This window comes from Narcine bancroftii, chromosome 12 (assembly GCF_036971445.1).
Source record: "Narcine bancroftii isolate sNarBan1 chromosome 12, sNarBan1.hap1, whole genome shotgun sequence".
Taxonomy (NCBI): Eukaryota; Metazoa; Chordata; class Chondrichthyes; order Torpediniformes; family Narcinidae; genus Narcine; species Narcine bancroftii.
In genome coordinates, this window is record NC_091480.1 from 99318851 (window position 1) to 99333250 (window position 14400).

At 42.0% G+C, this 14400-nt stretch overlaps 2 protein-coding genes across 6 annotated transcripts in view; both read right to left on the bottom strand.

Annotated features, from left to right (window-relative positions):
• The window catches only part of LOC138746757 (solute carrier family 15 member 1-like), a 90555-nt gene extending 76657 nt beyond the window's left edge, over window positions 1-13898 (bottom strand). For 2 of the 5 annotated variants that reach the window (XM_069905141.1, XM_069905145.1), the window contains exon 1: window positions 13434-13898. In XM_069905141.1, coding sequence (XP_069761242.1) covers window positions 13434-13469 — 36 coding nt within the window. In that variant the 5' untranslated portion in view covers window positions 13470-13898. Of the gene's footprint in view, window positions 1-3668; window positions 3804-4011; window positions 4116-13190; window positions 13351-13433 lie in introns of those variants that run through there. The other 3 variants (XM_069905142.1, XM_069905144.1, XM_069905143.1) reach the window with 3 other exon arrangements.
• On the bottom strand, window positions 10096-12589 carry LOC138747406 (Ig-like V-type domain-containing protein FAM187A). The gene has a single exon (XM_069906590.1). It carries the CDS (start codon window positions 11991-11993, stop codon window positions 10746-10748), a length of 1248 nt encoding a protein of 415 aa, XP_069762691.1. The 5' UTR covers window positions 11994-12589; the 3' UTR covers window positions 10096-10745.
• Window positions 13899-14400: the final 502 nt, after the last annotated feature.

The window sequence follows — 14400 nt, forward strand, 5'->3', positions numbered from 1 at the left end:
TAGCCTGCAAGGAGACAATGGGCTGAATGGCCTCGGATGTTGTAGGAAACTTGATAAATCTTCTTGTATAGTGCCATGAATTCATCCTCCACACTATTACAGGCAATTCAGTTTGTTTGTTTATAGATTTAAATCCCCCACAAATATTATACTACCCAAATAATGGATAAATGAGCAAACTACATAACTCTGAATTCTGAAAACCATGGTGGAACCACCAAGCTGGTGTTGAATGTCCTCAGAGTGAGAAATCAACCAGTGGGAGTTGATCAGGGAAAAGCACCTGAAGATTCATTCTGGAGACCTATGCATGGAAAGTGTGCACTCGTGGACCAGGATGAGAACACAATCAGTGGAGATTGATATCACCCAGATATCAAAATGTATATCAGATGCCACTGTTGCATAAAAAATGGCCACATGTGCAAACAATCACAATATGCGAAGAAAAAATGCGACAAAGAAATGTATTCAGTCACAGAACCTATGGTGAGAACATGAGTGAAATCAGAATTGAACTGCACTGCCTAGAATTCAGATCAATGTCACATGAAGCAAACAGGTTCAACTTCATTTCACTAATAGAAGGTAAACAACCTACTGATTAGAAACATAAAAGAATTCTCCTGTTTACCACACCTAAATTATTACAATTCTATAATTAAGAACTTCAATGAGAAGAGATTGAAGGGATCATCTTGCAATTGTTCCTGGAGTTATTGTCAATGTCCATAGAACCTAGAGAAGCACCTTGATGGGAAGAGTCATAGAACTATGTATTTACTGATCAAGATTGAACAATTTACAATTATCTGCCAATCCAACTATATCAGGGCACCATGGTTAACATAGCAGTTAGCACAACACCTTTTCAGCGCCAGCGATCAGGACCAGGGTTCAATTCCCATGTTGCCTGTAAGGAGCTTGTACATTCTCCCATGTCTGCGTGGGTTTCCTCTGGGAACCAGTTTCCTCCCACCGTTCAAAATGTACCAGAGGTTGTAGGTCAATTGGGCGTAATTGGGCAGCACGGACTCGTGGGCCAGAAGGGCCTGTTACTGCACTGTCTGTATGTCTATGTCTACAGAAAGTTCTGTTTCCACTGAGGTTGGATGAGACAAGAACAAGAGGACCTGGTTTCAGGGTTAAATATTAAATGTTTAAGGGGGACATCAGGGTGAACTTTACTCCTGCCGAGGTGATGAATGCAGGTTTGATTTCGACATTTTGGAGAAGATTAGATAGGTACATGGTTCGGAGGGGAATGAAGGGCTATGGTCTGGATGCAGGTCAATGGGACTAGGCACAATATATAGTTCAGCATGGACTAGATGGGCCAAAAGGCTTGTTGCTGTGCAGTTGTGTTCTATGGTTCTATGCTTCAGATGGTGTATAAAACCTGCAGCCATGCATTGCTTTTCATTCTTTTGTAGCTAATTAACTGTAGTAATGAAGGCAATTAAACCACATGATCTCCCAAACAGAAAGCACCATTTTTAAATGATAGTCAGGGGACAACTTTGACCTGGGGAGTACACGACCCTCTTTGAAGAGTGCCAATGGCATCACTTCTATCTACCAGGTGACCAACCATATTAAACGTTTCAGAAACTTCAGCCAGATCATCCTTCCAATGATCTAGCCTCACTGCAGATTTCTACTTCCTCTCTGGATCATGCACAAGGAGGCATAAACATACAATTTAGAGGTTCAGATCTGGAGCTCAGGTTGCCGATGGTTTGGACTGGACTCTATGTGGTGGCGGAGGCTGCAAGAGCATTGGAGGCAAATCCACAGACACTCTGAGGCTTTTTTGCTTCTCTTTCTCTGACTGTAAGAGGTGCAGGTACATGGGGAGAAGGGGAGAAGGCAGGTACTGCATACTGAGTAGATGATCAGCCATGATCAAAATGAATGGCAGTGTAGGCTTGAAGGGCCAAATGGCCGACTCCTACACCTATTTTCTATGTTTCAGGCAATATCTGCTGATGGCGAATCTGTCTGCCTTACAGTAGATGAAAGTAAATTCTGTGAAATATTGCGCTGTCTTTATTACATGACGATAAAGGAATCTTGAACTTTGAAAGAAATTTCACAAATAGAACAATAATCATCAGTTCAGTCCTGAAGATCTTCACAAGAATGTGCAGATAGAAACAAGAGTTGGCTATCAGACTGTAAAGGCCTGACCTTCCATTAATTATGATAGACATATTCTCCAGTCAATAAATCTTCTGATGTCAGATATCAATATCTTCAACAGGTAGGCATTCATGAGCCTCTGAACGAAAGAATTTCAAAGATTCACAACCATCTGAGTACTGAAGGGTCTCCTTGCTAATTCTGGTTCCTCGCCCCCTCTTTCTCAACTCCAGTTCTTGGATCTGCTGGAAAGAATTTCTCAGCATCTTCCTATCAAGATCTTATTTATAACAACAAGACTGTCTCTCTTGCTTCTAAACTCAGGAGAAAATAGGTCCAAATTTTTCAATATTAGGAATCTCAAGCCTCTGGTTCCAATATAGCCAATACCCCTGGAATAGTCCACCGATGAGAAGTAGAATCCAACTGAGCAGTGCACATGGAATTGGACACCTGTCTTATACATTACCCTAAAATCCAGACCTCAACAGGAAGCATTGTCCATGGAAAGAGTCCCTAAGACTCAAAAGCAAGCAAAAAAACTAGACAAGAGATAATGCACAGATATTTTCTTGACAGGGCCATGGAACCTGAACCCCAATGAGATGAAATGTTCTAAAAACCCTGAAGACCAGCAACTCTAAGTTCAAGAACAGTTTCTTTCCAACAGATATCAGGCTCTTGATCACTAATCAGAGACTGCTCCGACACCACAAAAGGACTGTCTGAACTATTGCAAAGTCAGTTTTTTGAACTAGGATAACTGTGAATATCCATTATCTATCCTGTATTTCTTGTTTCTTTTTAATTCAATTTACTTATTATTATAGTTTTTCTTCCCAAGTACATGTTTGGCTGATGCATATATATACATTATAAAATGTGTACAACAATAAACTCATTATCAAGTGCAGGACCAGGGTTAATTTCTGGTGATCCTCAACCCAGGAAGGAACTTCAGAATAGAGAAAAAGTGTTGACATTTATAAATTTTTAAAATCATTGTTTAAATTCTATTCACAACACATTTGAAGCTGATTCCAGCCACCTAATTACACCCAAATTAACCAACAACCCTTGTACGTTTTGAAGGGTGGGAGGAAACTGGAGCGCCCGGGGGAAACACACGGAGACATGGGGAGAATGTACAAACTCCCTACTGAGAGCGAGGGATTCGAAGCCGAGTCACTGGCGCTATAACAGCATTGCACTAAGCACGACACCCGGAAAATTAAAAACACAAACAAAATATACTGCCTGGACCAAACATGGAAGAATCTCTCCATGCAGATTAGTTATAGACTGGAAATATATTTTTATTTTGGTGGTGAAGGGGGAGTTGAAAGAGAGAAACATTACTTGGGGATTTCTATCAAAAAGATGAGCCTTCAAGATGAATGGCCTTAAGTTAAAAGTTCATTATCATCTGACTGTATGTATACAGTACTACCTGATGAAACCACATTTCTCTGGACCACAGTACAGCACATATATACAAAAAGATATCACTTAAAATAAATATATACCAAAATTTTCAGATGATTTACTCAGTTACAGGACACTGTTCATCAATCTCACAGTCTGCGGGAAGAAGCTATCTCCCAGCCTGGCCGTCCTGATTTTAACGCTCCTTTACCTCCTTCCTGATAGATACTGCAGGCGAGACAGAAAGGTTCCTCAATATGAACCCTCCCGATGAACGTCATCAATCTTGTTATTTTTTAATTCATTCCTTTTCTAAAGGCAGCAGTAGCACCCTGGATAGTATCCACTGCCTCACATTACACACCGAGTGACCATCTCGATAGCATGCAGAGAGAAATTGGCAGCACAGAAATGTAACCTAGAGAAATACTTTTGAATACTTACATGGACTTTGAGTGTAGAAATCCAGTTTTACTCTTCTGTGTTCCCTCAATGAACTATTTGCTGTGAACCATTTGTGAGTCTCCTCGTTTCACATTACAGTCAGCTCTGATTTACACCTCCAATCAGATTTAGAAGCAAAAGTGGGCAGGGACCAGTTGCACTGACAGGTAGCTGTGCCTTCTCTCTCCACATAGAGCCCAGCCCATAGGATCAAACACAACAGCATCTTATCCACCAAGTCAACCCGCCCACACCTATTGCGAAGAGGTGGCAACCCACTGCACACCAGGCTCTGGAGTGGGGCAGCAGAGTTATGAGATCACTGGGAAGCCGTTTAAAACTGTGCTCCTGGGGATCATCTCACAGGGGAAGGTGCATCCCTGGAATACTCTAGCCCTGAGCATTTTGGGACATTAGATTATCAGGGGGTAGGTATGTTTTTCAAAGATTGGCACAGAAGTGAACGTGAGGCCTGAGACAGATCATATTTAAAGGGGGCAGGCAAACACATGTCTCTATTTTCTCATGCTTTTATGTTCCCTTCCCTGGCTCGTCTCTCGACACCCCACACCATTCATAGAACCATAGAACACTATTGTACAGAAACAGGACATCTTCAGCCCATCTAGTCTATGTCAAAATATTATTCTGCCTTGTTCTTCTGACCTGAAACCAGTCCATAGCCCTCCATACCCCTCCAATCGACATATCTATCCAAATTTTTCTTAAATGTCAAAATCAAGCCCATGTTCACCACTTCATCTGCCAGCTCATACCACACTCTCACTATCTTAATTGAAATTTAATGCAGAAAAGTGTGATGTGTTGCATTTTGGAAGAACAAACCAAGAAAGGACATACACGGTAAATAGTAGGGAGCTGAGGCGTGCAGTAAAGTACAGATATATAATTCCCTGAAAGTGATGTCACAGGTGGATAGGGTTGTAAAGAGAGCTTTTGTCTTGTTGGCCTTCATAAATCAAATTTTTGAGTAGAGGAGTTGGGTTGTTTTGTTAAAGTTGTATAAAACACTGGTGAAGCTATTTTTGAAATATTGTGTGAAGTTTTGGTCATCTAACTACAGGAAAGATATCAATACGATAGAAAGAGGGCAGAGAAGATTTACTACAATGTTGCCTGGACTTCAGGAATGGAGTTCCAGGGAAAGGTTAAATAGGTGAGGACTTTATTTCATGGAGGGTAGAAGAATGAGGGGAGATTTGATAGAGGGATTTAAAATTATGAGGGGGATAAACAGAGTAAATGTAGACAGGCTTTTTCCACTGAGGGTAGGTGAGATATAAAGCAGAGGACATGGGTTAAGGGTGAAAGGGGAAAAGTTTAGGGGGAACTTCTTCACACAGAGAGTGGTGGGAGTATGGAACGAGCTTCCAGCTGAAGCAGTGAATGTGGGCTCACTTTTAACATTTATGAGGAATTTGGACAGGTACATGGATGGGAGAGGTATGGAGGGTGCAGGTCAGTGGGAATAGGCAAAAAAAAAGGTTTGGTGCAGATTAGAAGGGCCGAAGAGGCCTGTTTCTGTGCTGTAATGTTCTATGGTTCTGCCCTCTGTATGAAGTGCCCTCTAATGTTCCCTTTAAATATTTCACCCTTCCCCCCTTAACCCATGCCCTCTAGTTCTTTTCAACCCTAACCCCAAAGGAAAAAGCTTGCTTGTATTTCTATAACCATCATAATTTTGTACATCTCTATCAAATCTCCCCTCATTTTCTGATGCTCCAGGAAATGAAGTCCTAACCTGCAACTCAGTTCAAGTCCCATCAACATTCTTGCAAATCTTCTCTGCACTCTTTCACTCTGTGGCCTGAGTGTTGTTAGACTTCAGCAGTCAGAGTAGTGGAGCAGGGATGGGGGGGGTGAGGTGGTGGAGGACAGGTTATTGGCCAAGGAGATCATTGACACTGGTTCATTTGTCCCTCCAGTGAGTTGGGAAGATTTCACAGAGCCAGGGTTAGAGATATGTTGACAGTGCCTTGTGGTACTTGCTATTAGAAGACCAGGACACAGAAATATACAGGTAGACAGGGATCACTGCTGTCCTGTGGATCATGACTATAGAATCAGGTCTACAGCACTAAAATAATGGACAGAAGCTGGCACACAGGGGTAGTAAATGCTCCTCCTTTCACATCTCATTCATGTGTGTGGCACACAGGGGTAGTAAATGCTCCTCCTTTCACACCTCATTCATGTGTGACAAATGCCCTCCAATTATTGTTGGATCATTAGGTCATTTGCTTCACTTTAACAAAAGGATCAAAAATAAGGTGGAAGAAAGCTCAGAAAAGATTCTCAAGATTCTTACCACGACTATTGGAGACTGAGTTATAAGGAGACATTGGATGGGACATTTTTTTTCCCTGGGGCATAGGTGAGGTTTATAACATCAGGAGGTGGATGGCCAATCTTTTTATCGTGATTGAGGAGTCTAAAGTTTAATTTCAAGTTCATTATTGTCTGACTGTAGATACCCAGCTAGGATGCATTGGTTTAAAAGTGAGAGGAGAACGCTTTAAAAGGTACCGGTGGAAAACTTTTTCACTAAAAGGGTAGTGGGTGTAGGAATGAGCAGTCCGAGAACATTGAAACAGAAACCATTTAAAAAAATGTTTAGGCAGGTACTTGGATAGGAAAGATTTGGAGGGATGTGGCCCAATGCAGGTAAATAAGACTAACTCAGATGTATAACCTTGTCAGCTTGGACAAGTTGGGCCAAGGGGCCAGTTTACATATTCTCTCTATAGCTCTGTGACTCTATGACCTTATATTGGTGAAAGCAATAAAGTGCCATGATTAGATAATGCCTGTGTAAACATAGATGGGGCTATTAACTCTATTTAATTTGTGCTTTAGTGAAAGTCACTTATCATCACCCACCCCGCTCTTGAAAAGGAGAAGCAGAGGAGACATCCCTACAGAATGGTGACATAGCAGCAGACCAACAAGGGGTTCAGCAGCAGAAGGTCCCACACAGGCTGTGGGAGATTGAACAGAAGTCTACACAGCTGCATCAGCTGCGGGAGCACTGGAGGCAAATCCACAGGTACTCAGTGACTTTCTTGCTTCTCTTTCTCTCTTACTGTAAGGAGCGCCAGGCAATACTAATGGCAACTGTTTGTCTGCCTTAAGGCAGGCAGTATGTAATCTTGTGTAATATTATGATTTGCACTGAATCAAGAAAAACAACCCAGGTAACTGAGTTGTGGGATTTGGTTTAAGGAAGCAGTACTTGACTGCCCTCTGTAGGTTTACACACCTAAGTACCCTCAGGCACAAATGCCACGATCATCAGGGAAGTGGCCCAAAACTGAAACATAAGGTGAAGGAACAGACCTGGGTCAGCAATGACAACATTGGATATCCAGGGAAATTAGAAGCAATTATTTGAATAGGGAAGGATGTGTCCAACATGGTGATATAAAGAGAAACAAGGAAGTCTGCAGACTCCGATTGTAGTAAATACACAAAACTCAGCAGCTCCTGCAGAGTCCTTAGAAGGCAAAGATATACAACCAATATTTCAGGCCTGAGCCCTTCTTCAAGGTAAATGATGTAATGTGGTGTTACAAAGTTCCTGAATCAACAAAAAAAATTTAAATTAAATTTCCAAATTTAGGTGCAGTTGGCAAGGCCAGCATTTACTCTCCATCTCTAGGTGAATGTTGATGCGTTGGAGATTTGGATTGTGACCTGAATGATATTGAAGCACGAGCAAGGATATGCATCCTTGGAGAGTTATAGCTATAGACACATAGAACCAAGGGATGGACCTAAAGTCGACAGGGAAGGTAAAAGGTCTGCAAATATCACCAAACACACCTGAGCACTGCCATAAAGTCAAAGCCGGAACAATTAGTGTTACCGTCCATTCATATGACAAATGAGAATTCTTTGAATTCATGAATTCTTCTAATATTTCTAGTCAGGAATACTTGGAGAACTGCATCATGTTTTGGTGAGGGTTACTGAGGCTTTGGAAGGGGTGGAGGAGAAGCTTAGAAGCAACATGACATCAAGATCATCAATAAGCTAGAAAAAAACTTTTGAGAAATATAATCTTTAAAGTGCGCTGAAGAGATGAAGTGATTAGTTTGCTTTCATGTTGGGAATGCATTTCCATTAGATAGGACCAGGATTTTTAGAGTCATTTTAACGGAGATATCAGCTCAGGAATATTGGGAAGGGCTGTTGGTTTTGTCAGGGTTATTGATTTGCCGAAGTATCTTCACCTTGAAGAAATTCTGTGGACTCCTCACAATAGCCAAACTTGGCAAAGGCCATTTCCAACAATCAATCATTTACACTGGACTATGAAGATTTTGACTCCTGAATATTTTGGCTACTGATTACAAAAATTACCTTGAAAAATTCTTATTTCATGCCTTTTTTAGGTATAACCTATTTTTGTGTACCCTGTCATACATCAACCAAACGTGCAACATGTTTCATTTTCTTCATTCGCACTTAGACTTCTTCCTTGCAGATCTTGGTGCAGTGACGAACATGCTGAAAGGTTTCACCAAGACATTGTGACCATGGAAAAGTGTTATCAAGGCAACTGGAATCCATAAATGCTGACCAGCTATTAATTGACACTGACGCGAGGGGCATCAGATGCTGAGTACAAATTAAAATCAACAGCAAAACATTGTTAGGTCAGTTGAACTAATGCAATGTGTTATCAGGCCTTGATGAAGACCTCAAGCCCAAACTTTGGTTCTGTATCTTTGCTAGATAAAGCACACCGTTTGATCTGCTGAGTTTCTCCAGCATTGTGCTTTTACTTCAACCATGGTGTCTGCAGACTTTCGTGTTTATTTCTCACATGGACTTCCCCGACACACTGAGCAAGGATATCTGACTGTAGACCTGGAATATCTCTGTAGATCCTGCACAGGTACTGTTCTTCACCAGCTTATCTGGGTCTCACTGACTTCAGGGTAGCACTTACCCATCTCAACCACCACGATCTCCCTGCCTATGCCTTTTCCACCTCCTTCCCCACTTCCACCAATTGCTCCAGCATCCATTCAGAGTAGCAACACTGTCCAGTAGCCAGAAGAGTGCTGCTTGTATTGTCGTACATCTCTTTCAGAGACACAATTGCTTGGCTAACTGAGACTTGTACCAGGCCAAACACTTATGCAGCATTAAAAAGAGAAATTCCACAGTTCTGTTCTGTGAAGCTTGTAATTGAAAATTCTGAAGTGAATGGGAACTTTTACAAACAGCGTGAGAGGTGGTAACAACAATAAAACATTAACCCTGATTCTGTCTGCCATGCAGGGCATTCCATTTTCTGTGTTCAGATTTCCAGCAAATGCAGCAATTTGCTTTTGTGGCATTTTAAGATGTCATCAGAATTAGAATCAAAATCAGGTTCATTGCCTGATGTGTCATGAAATTTGTTGTTTTATAGCAGTATTGTGCAGAACAAGGTGCAAAATTACCGACAAATTACAATTCCACAGATACAAGATTTAAAATAGAATAACTAGTGCAAGAAAAAAGAATAAGTGTGATGGTGTCCTTAGGTTCATTGTCTGTGGAGAAATCTGATGATGGAAGGGAAGAAACTCTTTGTGCAACTTTGAGTGTGTATCTTCAGGTTCCTATACCTCCTTCCTGATGGTAGTATTGAGAAGAGGGCATGGCCCTGGCTGGTGAGGATCCTTGATTTCTTGAGACACTGCCTCTTAAAGATGTCCTTAATGGAGTGAAGACAAATGCCCATGATGGCACTGGCCAAGTTCACAACCCTCTGTAGCCTGTTCCTGTCCTGTGCATTGGCATCTCCAGACCAGACAGTGTTGCAACCAGTCAGAATGCTTTCCACAGTCCACCTTTAGAAATTTGCAAGAGTCTTTGATGACATACCAAATCTCTCCAACTCTTCACAAATTATAACCACTGGCGAACCTTCTTCATGATTGGATCAACGTGACGGCTCCAGGATAGGTCTTCAGAGATATTGACACTCAGGAATTTAAAGTCAAATATCCACATGGATGTGGTTATCCATCCTTTAACTCTAACTAAACAATCATGAATCACTGAAAATATTTGGTTAACGCTCTTTATTAAATAAACCCATTGTGAAAATGAATAACAAAACCTTCATGCATTGTAACTAAGGAACAGACACCAAACATACTTGCATCCCAGGGAAGCAATGTCCCAGAAGCTCCAGTTAGAACATCATCAGTATGCTTCATTCCAATTGACAGTTGTGAATCCCAGATGTTCTGTAGAACGCTGCTGGGAGCGCAATAATGGTAATGATTAAAGATATTGCTATTTGTTGTCTTCTGTTGTTTGCTGTTGGTTTTCCACATGTGAAACTTTACTAGCTACCTAGGTTTGGAATTCTAACTCTTCCCAGTAGGTTGGTAACAAAAGTCAGTCTCCTTTAATGGTTAACTATATCGCTATCACATTTTGGCTAATGAGGTAAAGCCCCCCAAATCATAGCCCTAATTTCAGATAGCCATTTTAATCACTGTCGAGCTGATCTTTAATTTGGAGCATATATTTTATATTTACAAAAGGCTTGTGGACATGCAGCTAAACACCCAAACCACACAGGCATTTGGCCTAACCCTCCCTGTTGACAACCAAACCCCCCAAGTCCCATTGACCAATAACACGATTCCACACAGACTTTGGCCAATTTCTTTGAGCAGGTAGTGGATAAATGTCTGCTTCCTGCATTAAAAACAATCAAAATAATAATTGATGCATTTCATACATTTGATAAAGATAAATATTATCAGCAATATGAAGTAAGAGATGAGAATGGTTTTCATTGCAAAGATCGACTCGGGATCCGTGAAATTTCTATGGATCCTCGGTGGAAGGCCAATCGTCAGCCTAATTCCAGCCACCATTTTGCCTTGTTTCCAGCAAAAATAGGTCCCAATGTCATTCAGCTGAAAGGCACGGAAGACTAGGTGATTGCCATGATCAATGTACATTCTCATGCTTTTGTTCACACCCATCATGTACTCCTGCCTGTAGAGCCGGAATTGCCCCTTGTCCCATGCTACTGCATGCTCTGCCTTGGCTCCAGGACAGGCAAGAGTTAAGGGGTATGATATGGGTTGGATATGTGTCTGCACTGGGATTTGGGGGATCTTTTTATTTTTGTCATTGGTGTATCCAAAAAGGTCGTAGCTGAACATCTGCCCTTCAACAGAAGGGTAACGTGTTGGGCACTGCACAAAGCAGCTTCGCACCAGAATCTCCGCTCTTCGCTTCTTCAGTGTGGGCCAGTACCTGTAAGGGACAGCAGCAGACCCACAGGAAACTGCATCATGCATGGTCCTCTTGTACCTGAGGTAGAGGTATGGGCTATGGAAATAACACAAGCCAATGCGCCGTTGCTCTGCTCTCACACCGCATCGATCACACACGGTCCAGTCCCAGTACAGCGTAAAGATCTTGTAGGTCTTTGTCTCCACATCCCCTTGGGGCTGCTCCTTCTGGTCCTGGAAAGTAATGTGCGCTTTGCGGTAACTTTGCACGTCAATGTCGTAACCGTAGAAATAGTCACCCTTCACAGAGCCACACATGTAATGCCCCGAATCCTGGGGCTGAGCATTGAAAACCACCAGGCTAAACATCAAGATAGTGAACCGTGAGTTAATTTTGGACCCGGAACGTATTTGGGAAGAATCCAAGATCTTCGTTCCATTGAAGTCACTCAGCACCTTGGTGTATCCCTTGCCCAGTTTCTTTTGATAGTACCAGACCACCGAAGGCACGTCCTCAGGCTTACAGAGACAAGGGAGTTCAAAACTCATATCGGCCAGGTAGGCAGCATTCTGGAACAGTAAGAAGGCAGGGCAGGACTGTATCTTGAATATATCCTCTTTCTCTTCTATCACAAACTCACTACCAGAAGCAGGCAGAACCCACAGAAGGGATAGGCACAAAACAACAATATGTGGGAGCAACATTTTCTGATAGTCTGGCCCAATCTGGCTCCAGACTGAAAGGCAATGATGTGAAGACTAACGGTTACATTCTAGAAGGAATAGATTTAGGTTCTAGAACATCTCCTTTATGAATAAAGAAAGTGCTTCTCCAATAGGAATTCCAGAGCTAATTTAGTGCTCAGATGCAAGTGCTGTTAGACACTGATGTTCTATGAAGAGGGATTGTGGAATACAGAGGGGGATTGGACTGCCGTTTAACTCAATCATCCCAGTTCTTGAATTGAACATCTTTTTCCTCCAATTTCTCAGCAATGTGAATCATTTTATCAAGAAAGATGTTGGCCTTCACTGTTTAACTCAAATTGAGAAATTGCAGCACTGGTTGGAAGAGAGAAAGAGATATAGAGAAAGAGGGAGGGAGGGAGAGATAGAAAAAGGAGAGGAGGAAGGGAAAGAAGAGAGAGAGAAGGGAGAGGGAGAAAGAAGGGGAGAGAGAGAGAGAGACAAGAGGGAGGGAGAGAGAGATTTGTTTGACTGCAGCAAGTAAGAATTTTGGTGCATTTGTACATTGTACAATTTTATGACAATAAACTCATATTCATCACATTCACCTTGCTCAGGTCCTTTTTAAATCTTTCCCTGTTCAGCTAAAATCCAGCTTCAGATACCAGGAAAAAGACTGTGACTCTGTAAGGTTCCCCCCCCACCCCCTCACCTTCTTATGCACAAAGAAGTTCCAGCCTATCCAGCCTCTCTTTAACTGAAGTAAAAACACAATGCTGGAGAAACTCAGCAGGTCAAACTTTGTACTTTAGAGAGCAAAGATAAGGATAAAGAACCAACGTTTTTGGCCTTAGCCCTTCAAGATATGAGCAAAATGTAGACTGGCAACTGATTAAAATGGTGGGGGGGGAGGAGCTCATAGTCCCACAGGCTGGAGGTTAATGTGGAGAAGGGAGGGCGGGCACACCAAAAAATGCGAGGGTGGGGGGGGGGGGTTGGCTCTGTGAATGGAGGGAGGAGTGGATGGAGAGCTGAAGGGATGGAGACAGAGAGGGAGAATGGGGAGTGGTCTAGCAAAAACTGGATAAGTCAATGTTAATGACATTCAGTTAGAGAGTGCCCAGAAAGAATATTCATTTAAAAGCACAATGCTGGAGAAACTCAGCTGGTTAAACAGTGCATTTTATAGAGCAAAGATAAAGATACTTAACCAACGTTTTGGCCTTGAGTCCTTCATCAAGGTATGAGCAAAATGTCACATTAGGTGTTGTTCCTCCAAATTGCAGGGGCAATGCAAACATAATTCAAATGAAACCTGCAGACTTGGTAACATTTTTGTGAGGGATAACTAGTTGCCACTTTCTCCTTTCATTATCTGAAAGTTAAAATAACCAAATGAGTTCTGAAGGAGGAAAAATCATTTAAACTTCAGCACAAACAATTCCATCTCAACCATACCTGAACTATCTGGAATATTAATGTATGCTGACACATTCAGGTGCCTTGCTGTTCAGCGTGGGTGATCATCTCTCCATCCATCACAATCTTGGACCCTCCAAGTTGTCGCTGTTGCCTCTCCTGTTCTTCTTTGGCGAAGGCTCCATCTTTGAGACCAATAGTTGATGTTGAGTTCGTGATTATTCAAGGGAAAATACTAAAGTGATTTCCTGTTGCCTTCTTCAGTTGCAGTGTCCGTACTGGACAGGTAATCCTGGCTATTGGTCATCAGATTCATCTGCCCAGCGTTTTTAGTTTTACGACCATAAATTTGAATTTGAAGAATCCGCTTGTAAAAACCATCTGCAATCCATGGCTTCCCGTGACCCTGAGTGGGAGGCTAAACAGGGACTACACCTTGCCCAAGGGTGACCTGTAGGCTATCGGACGGAAGGAGCGCCTTACACCTCCTTTTGCTGAGTAATTACGCAGCACCGACACCGCATGACACAGCGTGGTCTATATGGATTCCCCAGGAGTCAGTGTTAGGGACACTTCTTTTTATGTTGTATATCAATGATTTAGATTTTGCAATCAATGGCTTTGTGGCCAAGTTTACAGATGATTCGAAGATAGGTGAAGAAGCAGGTAGTGTTGAGAAAATATAGACTGCAAAAGGGTTGAGGCAATTAGAATAAGCAGAGAAATGGCAAATGAAATACAATATTGGAAAGTGCATTCATTTTGACAGAAGAAATAAATGGGCGGACTATTTTCTAAATTGGGAGAAAACTGAAAATACCCAGATGCGAAGGGACTTGGAAGTGGGTGGTGAAGAAGGCAAATCCAATGCTGGTGTTCCCTTCAAGAGGAATAGAAGAGCAGGGATGTGATATTGATGCTTTGTAAGTCACTGGTGAGACCTCGCTTGGAGAATTGTGAGCAATTTTGGGCTCCACATTTAAGAAAGGATATGCTGACATTAGGG